The sequence below is a fragment of the Sceloporus undulatus genome, chromosome 1, assembly GCF_019175285.1.
Source record: "Sceloporus undulatus isolate JIND9_A2432 ecotype Alabama chromosome 1, SceUnd_v1.1, whole genome shotgun sequence".
Taxonomy (NCBI): domain Eukaryota; kingdom Metazoa; phylum Chordata; class Lepidosauria; order Squamata; family Phrynosomatidae; genus Sceloporus; species Sceloporus undulatus.
Genome location: NC_056522.1, coordinates 61772542 through 61790300, shown reverse-complemented (window position 1 = coordinate 61790300; position 17759 = coordinate 61772542). Strand labels below are relative to the sequence as shown.

The following is a 17759-nucleotide window of genomic DNA, read 5'->3' as shown; positions in this document are numbered from 1 at the left end:
GCCCTTGTCTCTTCCAGCTCTATGCGTCTATGATTCCACAAAATGAATTGTGGTTAAAACTACATAATTTAGGACTTGCTAGTAAATTTGAACCTTGTAGACAAAAGTGTTTTGTTTTTTGCTCTAACAAACAAGTAATGTGGCATCACCTGGAACTTACTACCTCTTTCCTCTGTAACACAATTTTTACTTGAGTTAGGTATATGGAATTGACTGTCCCTTATCAGAAAGTCCAAAAACTGAAATATTCCGAATCCAATTTTTTCCATGGATGGCTGAGATAAGGACATCTTTGTTTTCTGATAGTTCAGTGTACACAAACTTTGTTTCATGCACAAAACTAATAAAAATATTGTAGAAAATTACCTTGGGTTGTGTGTATCAGGTGTATACGAAAAATAAATTAATTTTGTGTTTAAACTCGGGTCCTGTCTCCAAGGTACCTTATTATGTACATATGCAAATATAGGTATGCCAAAATCCAAAACAGTTCTGGCCTCAAGCATTTCAGTTAAGAGAGACTCATCCTTTAAGTGTAAGTTATATATTTTTTATCCTGGCCTGGTTTCTAAGAAACTTGCTTTATATTCTGTCTGTTTCCCTGTTAGCTGAAAGTAGTTGGCCCTATTTTTCCCAGTAAGCTTTTTGGCTGATTGGTCTTCTAATGTTATCATGTAACATGGTATGGTTTTACCCCTCTACAAATCTGAGGTATGAGCCTAAAGTTCTCCCTGCTTCCTCATTCTCCACCTTGAGTAGGGAATATTCCCTGCCCTCCCAAATCTCACATTTTAGCATGGAAGATAATGTTCAGACACATGAATCCTGCTGTTGTCTCCAATTTGAGTGGAAGGATTCCACCCTGCCCCTTGCTCTCATTCTTAATCAGACTACAAAGAGGGTGTGTAGTGGGATTACTGCCATCATTTCAGACTAAAGGCAATACAGTAGTTGGATTTGTCTTGCTCTCCTTGCATTTCCTCATGGAGTGGGGTGGGGAAGCAATGCTCCTTTATCTCCAATTTCACACCAGAGACAGTTGGGTAAAAGGAAATGGACAGATGGGAGCCGGCGGGAAATAGATAATTTCAGGGAAGAATGGAGTCTGTTGACAGGGCCTTTCTACTTTTAACATCATGACCCCCCCCCCCCGCCATGCGCACATACGTATGTAGTGAGTTTCTCTTATGAAGAATCAAATATTATGACTTGCTCAGTTCAAACTCTGGCTGATTGCTTGGAAGGATTTTTTGTATATTTGATTGCCTTGCTTAATTGCATTTTTTCTCTCTTGCACATGGTTTTGTCTGCTAGCTGTCATGAACTGTCTGGAGCTATTTGCTGTACATGTGCTTTTATATGATATATCTGATCAAGGTTCATGACCCAAGTTGAGGCTGACCTGTGAGCATCTGTGTAGAAGATCTGATAGTCTGCTCTGGTGTGGGATGCATATCTTTATAGCTGGGTTTCTTGCATATATTTTTACATTGTTTATGAATGATCTTTAATATTAGGAGAAAAGATTTCTAACATTTTTAAAGGGTAATAAAGTGATACTGTGGTGCCACAACCCTTTTTTGGTCAAAGTACCTAGGAGGAGTCTTTGACTAGATTGTTTAGATTTTGTATTCTGCAGCATCGTTACATAGCTACTGAACAGTATGTGGAGCTTGAAGGACTTGTTCTTATAATAAAAAGAATAAAACAACCCTTTTTTCCCCCAGCAGGACAAAAGGAACAAGCTGTTGAATGGTACAGAAAGGGGATTGAAGAACTGGAGAAAGGAATAGCGGTAGTAGTTACAGGTCAAGGTAAGCCAATCTTGTGAGTGCAGTTTAAAAATATATATGGATATATATAACTATTTTGGATAGGGAAATGGAATCATTGAGTAGAACTATTTCATTGTAGTATTAAAATTAATTGTTCTTGTATAATTAAAATAACAATTGTATATTTTCATCTATAACTCAAAAAATGTATGCCCAAAAATTGACCCCAAAAACCCAGATCAACTTATTTACAGGTTGCTTTGGAAATGTGATAGGAGCTCTTTCAAATTTCCCCATGCGGTGTGGAGAGGAGTTTGTCAAGAAAGGGCAAGCAGAAAGAGTCCTGGATGATTGATTGATATTGCTGTTTGTTCAAGAGTCCCCTTCCTGCCTGCTTGTCGGGCTGAAATGAAAGCTGAAACAATGAAGAAAAGCCTCAATGAGAGACTCTCTTGCCATATATACACATACACACACTGAAGGAGCCTCCAAGTTTTACCCTCGACCTATCCACAGGTCACGACAAAATTTTGGCCCCCAAACCTGACCTTGACTTATACATGAGGTCGACTTTTTGTTGAGTATATATGGTTGTTCTTTCAATATAAATTTCTCCTCTATCCCACTGTCATATTGTTATTTCTATGGATCGATTAAACTACTTTGAAACTACTTTATTCTCTACTTGAAATTCATTTGAAGCAGTATTAATAGGAGATGCAGAAAGCAGGTCTAATCTGCTTTTGTGCCGCTATACCAGCAGCTTGATGTGCAGAAATTAGCATGCAGTGTTTCCACATCATGAAGGTTAGTTTGTCTCCTTTTGTTGCCTAATAATAGCGTAGTGTGCAAACAACGAACTACAGTAAGAGGTTCAAAACCTGTTATTCATTCATTCATTTGTTCATTCAGTTTATACCCTGCTTTTCTCCTGGCAGGGGAGAATAAATTTGGAAGTAATTTGTTTATCTTCTAGTTAAGGTTGGGTTGTAACTTAAATTGTACAGGATTAGTTCTGTTTCAGCCTATTAAAATCTTGACTGTCTGATTGGCACACTGGATCCAAAATAGATTTTGTTCCTATCTGTTGAATGATGTTGGTTTCCAAAGTGGAGCCACACAATTTTTTTACTGATGGTCTAGATGTCAATTATATAATGAATTATACTAATTTTAGACCATTGTTTTGAACAGCACCCACCCAGACCAGTAGTGGAAATTTTGCAGCTTCCAAGACACTAAACTCCTAACATTCCTCACATTTCACTATGCTGCCAAGGGATGATGAGATTTGCAGATCCAAAATATTTGGAGGTCTACATGATATTCATCCCTGATTTAAACCATGTTTAGATAAGATCTGGAAATCATGTGGGTCTTGCAGATTTAATTACATCTTCTATTGCCATGACTAGCATGAGCAATAGTCAAGGCTCATGGGAGCTGAATTCCAACAATATCGAGAGAGACACTGATTTCCTATTCCTGTTTTTTATTATCATGATTGCAGTCTTAGTCCTGCAATCTGTTGCATTTTACTGTCTAACATGTTGCATGTCACAACCTCAAGTACACCCTGTGCGTAAAAGAACTGATTTGTTAATAGCCAGACTGATATGTACTGTATATGTAGGGCTTCACATCAGAGCTCATAAATAAGAAATGAAGTGTGGGAGAAAGGCTTTGCAATGCACAGGTGTCTTTTTCCACTGTATCTACTAGGCCTTCATTGCATGTTTCATCTGTTTACTGTCCAAAATAACAAAATGCAGAAGTTTGGGAAATAGGAAATGAATAAATATTCTCTTATATATTAGATTCTTATGCCATGATCCATTTACTTGAATTATTATTTTGAATGGATAATAAGTCTGTATATATCACTTAGTTATGGTTACTTTTTATCTGATGATGACCTGCTTTCCTTTGTGGATAACAGGAGTGTGTGTCAAAAGGCAGTGAGCTGTTTTCCTCAGGTTTATTTTGAGTCCTCATACTGTATTAGCATTTTTTTTCTTTTCTCTTCAAAGCAAGATTAAAATTTTAAACATATGTGTAATTTTGATGTCAGAAGGCACCAAATGTATGTTTAATTAGCAAAACCAATATATCAAAATATAGTATAAAGTGGAGATGGCTGATAGATTAACATTCATTAATATCTTACTAGATTTTTAAAAAATTAATGACTTTGGGGATTAAGATCCAGCCAAATATATCGACTTTGAAGTACCATTGATTTCTGCTGGGTAGAGTCTTCACTGTCTTCATTGAAATATATTGGACTTAAAAACATCTTTTGCTTTTGCCATAATTTATGAATCTCTAATTTGAGCTATTATTTTTCAGAAAGAGTCCTAATGTTGTCACTGACTCCATTCTAAATATAAAGAAGGAATAAAACTATAAATATGGAACTGACTAATTATGAATAAAGTGATGACATATAACTGATCTCTACATGTTGTTTTTAACTGTGCTCATTTGCAACCCTTTCCCATGTGTGTCACTGTACCTAAAGAGAAAAAAGCATGTATAGACTTGTAATGTTAAGTAAGCATGTAAAACATGGAAGCTTTTTGCTGTGGTAGTCACCTCTAGACACATTTCTATTTTGTAATGTCGTTTGAATATTTTGTTCACATTCTTGTGGTAGAATATAGAAGCAACATTGCTGTTGTAACTGTGCCTGAATATTTGACTTTCTTTTAAAGGAGATCATTATGAACGAGCTCGCCGTCTCCAGTCTAAAATGAAGACAAATTTGGCAATGGCCAAGGACCGTTTGCAACTGTTAGGTACTACTTAATATTATTGTTTTAGAAAACTCCACAAATTACAGTTATGCAATGCATATATTTCAGAAATGTGTATTGATACTGGAGAGGAACTGGAAATTTTGAAAGAGTTGGTATTCTTATACTCTTACAAAAGGTCATATCAAGATTAATGTTTACCTGCACAGAGTTTGTGTACGCACTGAAACAGAAATAGAAGAATAAACTTTGAAAGTTTAAGATAATTGCTTTGTCAGGTAGAAGTACATTTAGTGGAGAATGGTGTAAAGGGGGAAGCATAGGAAGAGCAATCTTCTGGAAGTTGAAAAGGCCAAAATATCTTACCTACAGATTAGGCATAGTGATAAAAAGTGACAAATTATGGAATAGACTGATTATCCTGTTTGTTTATCTTGGAATCTGCTTAGAGTTTTAGTTCAAATCTAGACAGCTTTCTAAAATACACAGTGGACTTAGGGGTGACCAGGTTTTTGAACGATATATTTAAAAATATTAAAATAAATTTTAAAAGACCACAAAACAGTTAACTTGCACATTGAGAAAAACAAACCAAAAACTAGGGGCGGTTGCTAATAGAGTGCTAACTGGATTTTAAGTAACTCACATGATTCTTTGATGTCATTAAATCATATCACTTCCCTTCTTTATTTGAATGTCATGCTTTACACAGCATAGTCATTGGAAAATCAAATTTTATTTGTTATGCAGAAGAAAAGGCATAATAGAACCTCTTTATGAACACCCAGATCCCATGACTTATTCCAGTAGTTTGAGGTGCTGGTGATGACATTTCTGGAGACTTACCAATCCATAATAATTTCTACTGCGATTAAAGAATCTAAGTAAGACATAAAGCTGTAAACATTTTACCCAACTTTGAATTTTTAAATTTTCCCAAAGACAAGTTGAATCATACCACATCAGGATATTTAAGGAGCATGTACACTTTCCCAGGGGTAAGAGAACTTTTATTTTCTTGTTTGAAGAGACATCAGATTTCCACAGCAATTACTGATTTGGAGCCAGTCAGTCCTGCTCCTAGAAGAAAGTAAGTTGCTCTATTATAGTTCAGGTGGTAGCAAATGAAAAGGAACTGTTCCTCGCCCCCACCCTGGGGACCAGGGATGTGCCAAGAGCTAATAGATTGGCACATCCCTGTGAGTCAGGCAGTTTTCCTGAACCACTCTCAGCCAGTTTTGAAGTGCAAAAAATGAAAGGAAAGAACACTGAATAAAAAGATATAATGATCCCCCCCCCCGCCTCATGATCAACATGCCTGAAGCATGGTAATTTGGTAAGCAATTGGAAAATGTAGGTCTAAATCTTGCATGTAAATAATGCAGCCCAAGGTATTGTTGGACAGCAACTTCCAGCAGCCTTAGTCAGAGTAGCCAGTGCTGAGGAGTACTAGGAATTGCAGTCCAACAACATTTTGAGAGCCTCACAATTCTAACTCTACTAGTCCCAGTAAGAGTAGACTCAGTGAATTAAGAGTACCTTGTGCATTGACTTGCCAAGTCCCCATTTCATTCAGTTTGCCTATCCTAGTTGGGACTAGGGCTGCATCCATGCTACAGAAATAATCCAGTTTGATACTACTTTAACTACCATGAATAAGTGCTATGGAATAGTGGGACCTGTAGTTTTGTGAAACATTTAGCCTTCTCTGTCACAGAGCTCTGGTTCCACAACAAATGAGTTCCCAGAATTCCATAGCACTGAGTCATAGTAGTTAAAGTGATGTCAAACTGGATTATTTCTGCAGTGTGGATGCAGCCTAAGAAGTAGATTAATACTGTGATAAGGGGTGGTATGAGTCTTAGGGCATGAGGCATCATAATTTTTTTTAATGCCATTGCCCTCTGCCATTTTTATCCTCTATCAACTCATTCTTGATTCTCCTCTGACTAATCGCAGTTGAAACACACTCATGGGAGCGTAACTGCACATGTGCTCTGATATGCTGTTTTACCTTCCCTTCCCTCTGGTTCCACCTCTTTCTAAAGTGTTTGCATTAAGACTGCACTCTTCATAATGGGGGCCTGTCCTTTGCTATCTATCTCTGTAAAGCACATTGCATCTCAATACATCTTTTTCTACCCTAATTGATAAAACTATAAGTGGAAGGTGAAATTTCTTTTCCATAACAGGCTTTCTGTGAAACACTTGCAGTGCCTTTTGTGAATTTGTATTATATTTTGAGTAGTTTCCAAATCCTTGTTCTGTTCTAGCTGAAGAGCAGGAGGGAAACACAGGCCCAAAACACATGGGCCAAATAAAGTGCCTTTTGGGTGCTTTGGAGGCATGGAGTTCAAACAACGCACATCCCCAGACTGTTAGGAAGTTGCTCTGAGGCTGCCTAAGGCAGCCTGAAGCCAATCCAAAATGAGCGGCAAAAAGCTGTTCCTGCCTGTGGCCTGTTCAGGACTGTGGTGTCTGGTTGCTGTGGTTCTGGGGCAATCAAGGCTGGAGTGGTCTTTGGCTGCTTCTTTTGCCCCATCTGCTTCATTCCTAAGAGACCTAGGTTTGACTTTCCAAAAGATCAAAACCTCCAATCCCTCGATCTAAATGAATTGCAAATAATTTTTAAACCCTGTAAGACATTTGCATTTTACCTTCTGGTTTCTATGTTTGAAGGCCAAGCAGATAATAAGAGGTGGGAATGAAAGTAATATTTGCTGTTATTCATTTCCTGGCCAGGAAATGGGTTTCCTGATGCTTGGGAAACCAGGTCAGGAAGATTAATACAATGGCAAGAATTTTGCACAATTTTCACCTGGTAGTCACACATCCCAAAATGTTTCAGGAAATTACATGGATTTGTAATTGGTTGATCGGCTGAACCCAAAAGGTGCTCAGCAATGGCTCTTTTTCATCCTGAAGAGAAGTGACCAGTGGGGTCCCACAGGGCTCAGTCCTGGGTCCAGTGCTATTCAACATCTTTATCAATGATTTGGATGACAGAATTGGGGGTATACTTATCAAATTTGCAGATGACACCAAATTAGGAGGAATAGCTAATACTCCAGAGGACAGGATCAAACTTCAGAATGACCTGAATAGACTAGAAAGCTGGGCCAAAGCTAACAAAATGAATTTCAACACGAAGAAATGTAAGGTACTGCACTTAGGGTGGAAAAATGAAATGAACAGATATAGGATGGGTGACACCTGGCTGAATGAGACTACATGTGAAAGAGATCTAGGAGTCCAAGTAGACCACAAATTGAACATGAGTCAACAGATCGATCAACAGATCGATGCGGCAGCTAACAAGGCCAATGCGATTTTAGGCTGCAACAATAAAAGTAGAGTGTCTAGATTAAGGGAAGTAATAGTGCCACTCTATTCTGCTCTGGTCAGGCCCCACCTGGAATACTGTGTCCAGTTCTGGGCACCACAATTCAAAAAGGACATTGAGAAACTGGAGCGTGTCCAAAGGAGGGTGACTAAAATGGTGAAGGTCTGGAAACCATGCCCTATGACAGTGATGGTGAACCTTTTACAGACCAAGTGCCCAAACTGCAACCCAGACCCCACTTATTTATTGCAAAGTGCCACGTCCTTCTGGCTTTTTAGTAAGAAATTCTGGCAAACTCTGTGCTAGGGCAACAATATGTGTGCCCACAGAGAGGGCTCTTAGTGCCACCTCTGGCATGCGTGCCATAGGTTCGCCATCACTGCCCTATGAGGAACGACTTAGGGAGCTGGGGATGTTTAGCCTGGAGAAGAGAAGGTTAAGAGGTGATATGATAGCCCTTTTTAAATACTTGAAGGGATGTCACATTGAGGAGGGAGCTGACTTGTTTTCTGCTGCTCCGGAGAACAGGACCCGGAACAATGGATGCAAGCTACAGGAAAAGAGACTCCACCTCAACATTAGGAGGAACTTCCTTACAGTAAGGGCTGTTTGACAGTGGAACACACTCCCTTGGAGTGTAGTGGAGTCTCCTTCCTTGGAAGTCTTTAAACAGAGGCTGGATGGCTGTCTGTCAGGGATGCTTTGATTCAGATTTCCTGCATGGCAGGGGTTTGGACTGGATGGCCCTTATGGTCTCTTCCAACTCTATGATTCTATAATTCTTTGATTATTCTGCACATAAATACACTTGTGTGTCTGTGATAATAGCAATAGCAAGTACATTTCTATACCACTTATCAGTGAGCTAGCACTCCCTAAGCAGTTTACCATGTGTAAGCCAATTGCCTCTAACAATCTGGGTTCTCATTTTATTGGCCTACAAAAAGATGGAAGGCTGAGTGAACCTTGGAACCCTGCCTGAGATTGAACTCTCAACCTTGTGGCTGCAGTTCTGGCATTTAACCACTGCATCACCAGGGCAGTAGAATTCTGCAGAAAAACTATTTTTTGAGTACTTTCTATGCAAGATTGCTATTTTCTGTGCAAACCCATCAATATTAAAAAATATATGAAAAAAAGTTTTGCTCAAAATTATAGCCATATGATTTTGTTGTCCAATATTGCTAGGGATTTTTTGTGTACGTAGAAAACAACAATTTTGCACAAAAAAACACATCGCTGTCCATTCTGTGCAGACTTACATTTTCCTCACACGTGTAACATATTTCTGGTATAGCAGTTTGGGCTTCCTTTTGGTTACTAGAATAAATGAATCTGATTCTTTCTACATAGTCTTGATTTCTATCCAATCGCTGTATAAAATAGGCATTTTAAAAATAGCTGTTTGTATATTCGTCATATTTCCTAGCTCACAATTCTCACCCAAGGAAAAATCAGTCTCAAATTAGATATGACAACAGTATTCCCTTCCATCCCCCTATCCTGTGTGTGTTTTCATCTCAAATCTAGTTTCTACCTTGTACTCAGCTTTTTGGACAGGTTGTCCAATCACAATATCTGTTTTGTGGCCAGACATGATTCCATAGCAGCCATTTTGTTTTGGTGCCTCCCTGCACCCTGGTTATTTTTACAGAGTGATTTACCAGTCCACTTCCAGCTTAGCTGGTGTTAAGCAGAAATATAGCTGGAGGAAATTGTTAAGCAGCATTTTCTTTATTATCTGTACCTCCACTTAGTCTCACAGTCAGTCCTCCAAGGTCATGTTTTAAGAGATATGTTAAGATATATGTTAGTTTTGTTTTTTTCAGTGGACTCAGCATGGAAACACTTGGAAAATTTGTTGTTACGGTTCATAGTTTTTTTAAAAAAAATAGACGTTGACAGCTTATGCAGTTCTACTCAGAGTAAAGTTGCTCTGAATTGAATAGCACTGTCAAATTATGTGTACACATGCCTGTGGCCTCAAATTCAGGAATATATACAAGCTTGGAAACTATATTTAGTTACAGGATACATTTGGAATTAATTGCCTTGGCTTTTAACAGCATTATTTGTTTTAGGACTTTAGAATAGTTTTCAGTTATACTATCTCATATGCTGGCCCTCTCTGGCTTGGCTTTGCGAACGAAGTTTCTGGAAGGACTCACCCCATGCTTTGTACAAGCGCGTTGATGACTAAAAAGGCGAATCCGGGATAAACAGGTCCAGTTGCAGAAAGCACTGCAGAAAGTCTCCTTGGGTAATGTTTCCGGGTTGCGGTTCTTTCTGAGCTGTCGTTTCTCTTCGAGACTCATTCGGTGTGAGCTTTCGAAAAAGGCTGCAGCATCATAGATAGTGCGTCTCCATGCCTCACGCTGCGAGGCCAGGGAGGACCATTGTTGGCAATGGCCAATGGATAGAGTCTTTAAAAAGTGTGTGGAAAGTACAGAGTATGCCTTGTTTATATACTTATGATTTCGTGTAATGAAAGGACTGAGTTAGCTTTGGAGTGTTTGCTAATATGACTTCAAATTGATTGTATAAATAGATAAAAGTTAACTGGCTGAAACACTGGGGTTGACAATATCCTTTCTTCAGTAGCTTCTTAATATGAAATCTTATTTATTTTTATCACTTGATTCTAGTGCTGACGCTGACTTTTTTTTTTAAAAAAAGTCCTGTTTGTATCATAGTCAATGACAGTAAAACCTGACCTTATCCAGATCTTTTTAATTAAAATGTTATTCTTTATAAAATTTTAATTAAAAGTATCTGGATAAGGACAAGTTTTATTGTCATTGTCTATGATACAAAAAGGACACACACACACACCCCCCCCTTTTTTTTTTAAATAAACACTTGAAAACTGTTAAGACTGCTCTAATAAAAGAGTGTATTGCCTTTTTGGAGTCACTCATGGTTGAATATTGAGAAGTAAAAGGAAATAAAGCTTTTGAGAATTAAGACATAATGATTTATTTGAAACATTTCCATTTGCCTTTCCATATACAATATCTAGTAAAAGCAACACAATGCCATTAAAACGATTACAGCATGCAAAAATTACATCAGATTCATGAAGGCCCTCTTCAGTTCTGCTTTTAAGGCCAGCTTGGAGGCGGAGTAGGGGCATTGCGTCCGGACGCATGCCATGACTCTGTCCTAGGGCTGCTTGACTCTGTGCGCTGCTCCACAGGGCGCACAGCGTAATGATGCTCCTCTGGCACTGTGTCCATACCATGCTGTGCCAAAGGAGCACCACATAGCCTCAGCAATGCAGCTATGGCACCTTTTGAGGGTGCAAAAGGAGTCACTTTTTGCAGCTCCTTTTCATGCCCTCGAAAGGCCCAATTGGGGCTGTGGCATGAGGTTGCCATGGCCCTGATCCCGTGCGAAAAGAGGCGGCCCGTAGAGCTCCTCAATGGATGGGAGCCAAGAGAGATCCGTAAGATGAGACACAACAGCCAAATACTGTACTGTGGTCCCTTTTCTCCATAACCTTCAATATCAATGCCTCTGAAGAGCATTTAAGCATATATGGAGGTTGTTGTGAGAGACGATGCTTCCCCAGGTCTTGAGGTTGTAAGCTGTGTAAGGGCTTAAAGGGAAGCACTAGCAGTTTGCATTGTTTTCTAGGCTCTTTACCCATTTATCAGATCTGTTTCAGGTGCCTGATTATTAATAGCCTACTGATAATTATTCAAGCTGCTGTACATTATAGCCTGGAGATGATGATGTTCTGCTCAAAGAAGATGAAAGTTCTGAGACAATGAAGCAGAAGGGTTTTCACTTGCTCTTTAACTGGCCAGATGCTTGGCTGTAGTTCTCATAATCTCACGCAAATGTGTCTCTTTTAGGTGTAATGACATTTTGAGGGGCACCCATTTCAGAGCTGGGAAAAATGTAAATACAATAAAAATGCTTATATTATGAGATGAAAGGTCAAATCTAGTTTTCTGGGTTGATATGATAGCCATCAGCATATTTGAATTCATATTTTGGGCATTTTCTAATTTTTAGGAGGGACTTAGTACAAATCAATGTTTTAACTCATATTAGAAAATAAGATTGTTCATTTAAGGCCCTTTAGTTAAGATAGCTGGCTGTCATTTGTTTACATGGGAACATATAATAATCTACAATACATTGAAAATGGAAGGCCATGTTTGTACCGACTGGGATGCTGAGAAAGCAATAATTATGGGAAACATTTTGTGAGCCAAATTTGCACTGAATAGCTATTGCTTTTTTGCCATAGCTGTATTTATTAAGAATTCAAAAAAAATGGATGTTAGCATCACTTTATAAAATAGTTCACCTACTAAAGTAATAATAAATAAAATAATACAGAATAAACAAATTCCCCATTAAGGAAGAAGACTTTTATGAGTTTTCTAGTGCAGGAGGATATTTAGGCCCATTACAGACGGGTGTAAAATACATCCTGGGGACGTACTAGGGTTAGGGAAAGTGCGTGCCTTACGCACGCACCTAACCCTAGTACGTCCCCAGGACGTACAAAATGGCGGCGCCCTATACACATAGGGGCCACCATTACAACGTCACGAACGCGCCGCCTCCAAACGGGGCGGCGCGGATGTGACGTCTTTGCACTGTGCGAGGACGCATAGAGCACCCTTTCCGTGGCACTAGAAGGAACTCCAAAATGGAGCTCCTTCCGCGATTTGTGTCGCTGGCGCAGCCTTTAGACGGCTGTGCCAGCAACGCAAGGGAGAAAGGGGCCAAGCAGCCCCTTTCTCCTTTTCCCCACTGCCGTCGGGTGTCCTTGGGGCATGAAGCCCCAAGGACACCCCTTTCCAGGCCGCAGGGAAGCGGCCTTTTGCCGCTTCCCTGCGACCTGGAAAGCGCTGGATCGGGGTCTCGGAGGCTGCTGTTCTGGCAGCTGAGGCCCCAATCCGGCGGGGAAAGGAGCGCCTACAGACCGCCCCACATGGGCGGTCTGTAACACGCCGTAGTAAGAGATGTTAACTTCCTTCAGAAGCATGACGACTAATGACCAATATAAAGCATGGAGATAATAGAAATTGCAGAATTTATTGGAATTTTTCTCATAAACATGTTAGACTTGTGAAATGTCAGAGAGGCTTCTTTACCGTTTCATATATAATTATTATTGTTCAGCAATACTCTATAGTCTTGACTTTTAAAATACTTAAACGTTCAATAATGTAGGGACTGTTTACTGCACAGTTTCTTGATTTTTTGATGTCTCTATGATAGAAGACTTAAGTAGCTTGTAATCAGTTGAAACTAACATTTTATTTCATGACATTAGTTGTTAAACATGTATTAATAATTATATGGAAATATTTACCCGCTGACCTTAATACAGAGATAAGATCTGGATCCAACTTATACCAGGAACTTGCAGACATTTCATTTTCACATGGAGACAGATAATCATAAGTCTTTGCATGCTGCATTGAAAAGTTCCCCACCATGTGAAGTCGAAGGCTTTCATGGCCAGCATCCATAGTTTTTTGGGGGTTTTCGGGCTATGTGGCCATGTTCCAGAAAAGTTTTCCTCCTACCGTTTTGCAGCATCTGTGGCTGGCATCTTCAGAGAATGCTTGCCTGGAAGGACTTGGGTCTATATATTGTTTGAACTGGAAAGGCACCTGCAAATCACGCTGCCTTTTCCAGGTCAACAGTATATAGACCCAAGCCTTTCCAGGCAAGCATTCTCTGAAGATGCCAGCCAGATTGCTGGTGAAAGGTCAGGAAGAAACTCTTCTAGACATGGGCCACAAGCCCGAAAAACCCACAAAAAACTATAGTTCCCCACCAGTTTTTTCATTGTTACTCCTGACTAATTCAGCTATTGACTGCAGTTCATTAATTTCTCATGATAGCACATCATTTATTAGATGTACTTATAATTTCATTACATAGTCAACATTAGACTTGTGCATTGTAATTTTAATCCATATCAAATCAATTGATGGCAAAGTCATTTCGGTGTGATTAGTGTATGTAACTTTCATTGGTTCATTTTTTGTTTTTTATTTTTCCTTTCCCCCCCACCCTCTGTTTTGTTGCATAGAGAAGATGCAGGCAGTTAAGCAAATCCCCAAGCCGCAAATGGAAGTGTATAGTGACAGTACTAACCTGGTGTACCGCAATGGACATCTCCAGTCAGGTGGGTTTGGTTTTACCAGCACCTAAATAATTAGGGGATGTCTGTTAGTGCCTATTCAAAAATAAACATAAATTGTGAAAAAAGATTGGTAGTAGGGGTGTATGGACCTTTAGAAAACAAGGGTAAATTTTACAGAAACTTCATGAACGATCTGAATGGACTATCATACGACTCCATTATAGCAGTGGGAGACTAGAATGGGGTAATTAACCCCAAAATAGATACATTTTCAAAAAATAAAATAAAAAATCAGAACCAAAATAAACTTCCAAATTCCTTTTTTGAACTGATAGAAAATTTTAAATGGCTAGATGTGTGGAGATTAAAATATGAGCAAACCAAAGAATACATTTTTTTCTCTAAAGTCCATAATTCATAGTCTCGGCTTGACGTGTTCTTTATTTTGAATAAATTGTCCAAAAATATAGCCAAGGTGGATATCCTCCCATCTGTATAGTGAGATAATAATCCAGTGTCACTATCATTAGATTTAGGAAAGAGGGACTTTATATGGAGATTGGATGATTACTTATTAAAAAAATGAAGAATTAGTGTCGGAAGCACGAGAAAATATTAAAAGATTTTTCTCTGAAAACATATAAAGGTACAAAGACAAATATTGTTTGGGGTGCGGCTAAGGCATATATGAGAGATTTCTTTTTAAAGAAATCAGCAGAATGTAAGGGGAAAAAAGAAAAATTACAAAAGGAAATTAAATTTAGAGAAGAGCTTCTTTAAAAAGATCCCTCATGAAAAAGAATTTTAGCAGAAATAACAAGTATACAAAAGCAAATTTTGATGATTACAACAGAGGAATTGGAAAAGAAATTAAAATTCGCTAGACAAAAATATTTTGAATTCTCAAACAAAGTGGGTAAATTCTTGGTTTAAAAATTAAGGAAAGAAAGAGAAAAAAGAACAATACTGAAAATAAATACAGGGGATTTGATAGTAACAGAAGAAGAAAAAATAAAGCAGGCTTTCCTTAACTACTTTCAAGATTTATACTCTGATAAACATATATCCATAGAAAATATAAATGAATATCTGAAGAAACAAAAAATAAGGAAAATAACTGAAGAACAGAAACCAGAAACTGAAAAACCGATTGCTTTACAGGAATTAAGAGTTGCAATAAAGAAAAGTAAATCGGGGAAAGTGCCCGGGCCTGATGGCTTTACCGTCAATTTTTATAAAACATTTGAAGAGGTCCTAATGAACCCACTTTTAGACACGATTAATGAAATTCAGCAGAACAGTCTTCCTAAATTATGGAACAGTGCAAATATTATTTTATTGCCTAAGAAAAACAAAGAACAGATGTGAGAAATTACAAGCCTATATCTCCCCTCAACTCTGACTATAAACTTTTTGCATTAATAATAGCAGACTGCCATATGAAAATTCTTATAACATGGATTCATACAGATCAAAATGGTTTTCTTCTGGGGAGCTTAATAAAAGACAATATTCAAACTATAATTAATTTAATAGAATATCATGAAAAAATATAAAGAAAATTTTAGCTTTAATATTCATGGATGCCAAAAAGGCTTTTGATAATGTAAATTGGAAGTTTTTGATAGCAACATTAAAAGAGATTGGGCTTCACAAAAATATGGTTAATTGGATACAGGAATTAAAATTGAATAAAACTGAGATACTGTATACAAAGGCACCAGACAAGGATGCCCTCTTTCACCTCTTCTATTTATTATTACCCTGGAAATCTTGAATAATAATATTAGAGACAATGAGTTCATCCATGGAGAAGAATTTAAATTAAAAGCATATGCGGACGTTCTGGTTTTATTCTTATCAAACAAGATGGAAGAAATAGATATAATATTGTATACATTAGAGAAATTTGGAAAAGTTGCAGGGCTTAAAATAAACGGAAAAAACTGAAATGTTAATTATGAAAATGAACGAAAGGGATAATTAATGGTAAAATCAGACTTTAAATTACAAAAAATAGTAAGATATTTGGGGATATATATATATATATATATATATATTGACAAAGAATACAGAATTGTTTAAAAATAACTATGTGAAGGGCTGGAATGAAATTAAAATGGAAATGAACAAATGGAATAACTTAAATTTATCCTGGATGGGGAAAATTGCAGCTATACAAATGGTACCTATTCCAAAAATGATGTTTCTATTTCAAAACTTACAAATAATTATCATAGGCCCGTTCCGCACGGGCGTAAAGTACGTCCTCAAGACGTACTAGGGTTAGGAAAGGCCGTGCTTTACGCACGCCCCTAACCCTAGTACGTCCTGGAGACGTACAAAATGGCGGTGCCTTTTCTACACGGGCGCTGCCATCTTGACGTCGCGCCATTGGCGCCTTGCGGCCTCATTACCACGCCACAACAAGAAATGCCATTTGGGGGCTTCTTTTTTGCGGCACAGAGGAGCCTCGCAGTTTGGCCGTTGAGGCTCCTCCACGCAGCAAATGAAGGCGCAGGTAGACTGCCCGTTTGGGCAGTGTGTAACACGCCATAGAATCATAGAGTTGGAAGAGACCACAAGGGCCATCCAGTCCAACCCCCTGCCATGCAGGAAATCCAAATCAAAGGTACCAATGACGTACCTTTCAGAAATTGACGTACCTTTCAGAAATTTTTATTTGGTCAGGCAAAAAACCCAGGGTAAGGATGAAATTAATGTTTGATTCGGTTGAAAGAGGCAGACTGGCTCTTCCAACATTGAAATTATATTATTATACATGTGGTCTAAACTGGCTAATGGACTGGATGAGATTATCAAATAAGAGGATATTACATTTAGAAGGACCAGATATTTTATATGGCTGGCACGGTTATTTAATCTATGATAGACAAAAAAGTTAATAATTAGAAAATCTCTTTTAAGGATATGGATAAAACTGACAAAACAATGGGGTAATAAAATCTCAAAATGGACCTCCTCAAATGAAGCCTTTTTTAAAAAATAACCAATTATATAAAGGCAAATGGTTAACATATGAATATTTGATCATAATAGAAGAGAATAAAATAAGTTTGAAATCGGAAGAGGAGTTGAGGAAGGAGGGATGTAAAAAGGATTGGTTTTTATACAGACAAATTAAAGATTTGGGACAGATTTAAAATCTCTGGAAATTGACAACTAGGATGTAGATTTTGAAAAAAAATTAATAGAAAGAAAGGAATATTTGATTTTGAAATTGTATAAAATATTAATTAAATATGATCTTGAAGATGATGCTGTCAAGCACTGCATGGTAAAATGGGCCCAGGACACGGGCCATAATATAGACCTTAACTTGTGGGAAAAAATGTGTCACAAAGGAATAAGATACATGGTAAATATTGTTATTAAAGAAAATTTTTACAAGATGCAATTCAGGTGGTATATTCCACCATATAAGAGTGAAAAGATGACAAAAATCAGATCAGTGTTGGAAATGTTACTCAGCCACAGGTACATTTTAGCATATGTGGTGGAGTTGAGATAAAAAGCTAGGAATTATTGGCAAATGATACATACACAGATAAAAAAGATATTAAAATTGAATGTAAATTTATCTTTGGATCCTAAATTGTATTTGTTATGTTTAATAATGGATGATAATTTAGGACAAAAACATGGTAAATTGATATTTTACTTAACAATGGCAGCCAGGTTAATATATGTGGAAAAATGGAAGGATAACCAAGTTCCAGCATTAAAAGATTGGATCTGGAAAATTT

At 37.9% G+C, this 17759-nt stretch overlaps 1 protein-coding gene across 4 annotated transcripts in view; it reads left to right on the top strand.

Annotated features, from left to right (window-relative positions):
* SPAST (spastin) overlaps positions 1–17759 on the top strand; it is a 48868-nt gene that overhangs the window by 3712 nt on the left and 27397 nt on the right. The window contains exons 2-4 of one of the 4 annotated variants that reach the window (XM_042452361.1): positions 1731–1814; positions 4490–4573; positions 13939–14034. In XM_042452361.1, coding sequence (XP_042308295.1) covers positions 1731–1814; positions 4490–4573; positions 13939–14034 — 264 coding nt within the window. Of the gene's footprint in view, positions 1–1727; positions 1815–4489; positions 4574–13938; positions 14035–17759 lie in introns of all 4 variants that reach the window. The other 3 variants (XM_042452352.1, XM_042452378.1, XM_042452372.1) reach the window with 3 other exon arrangements.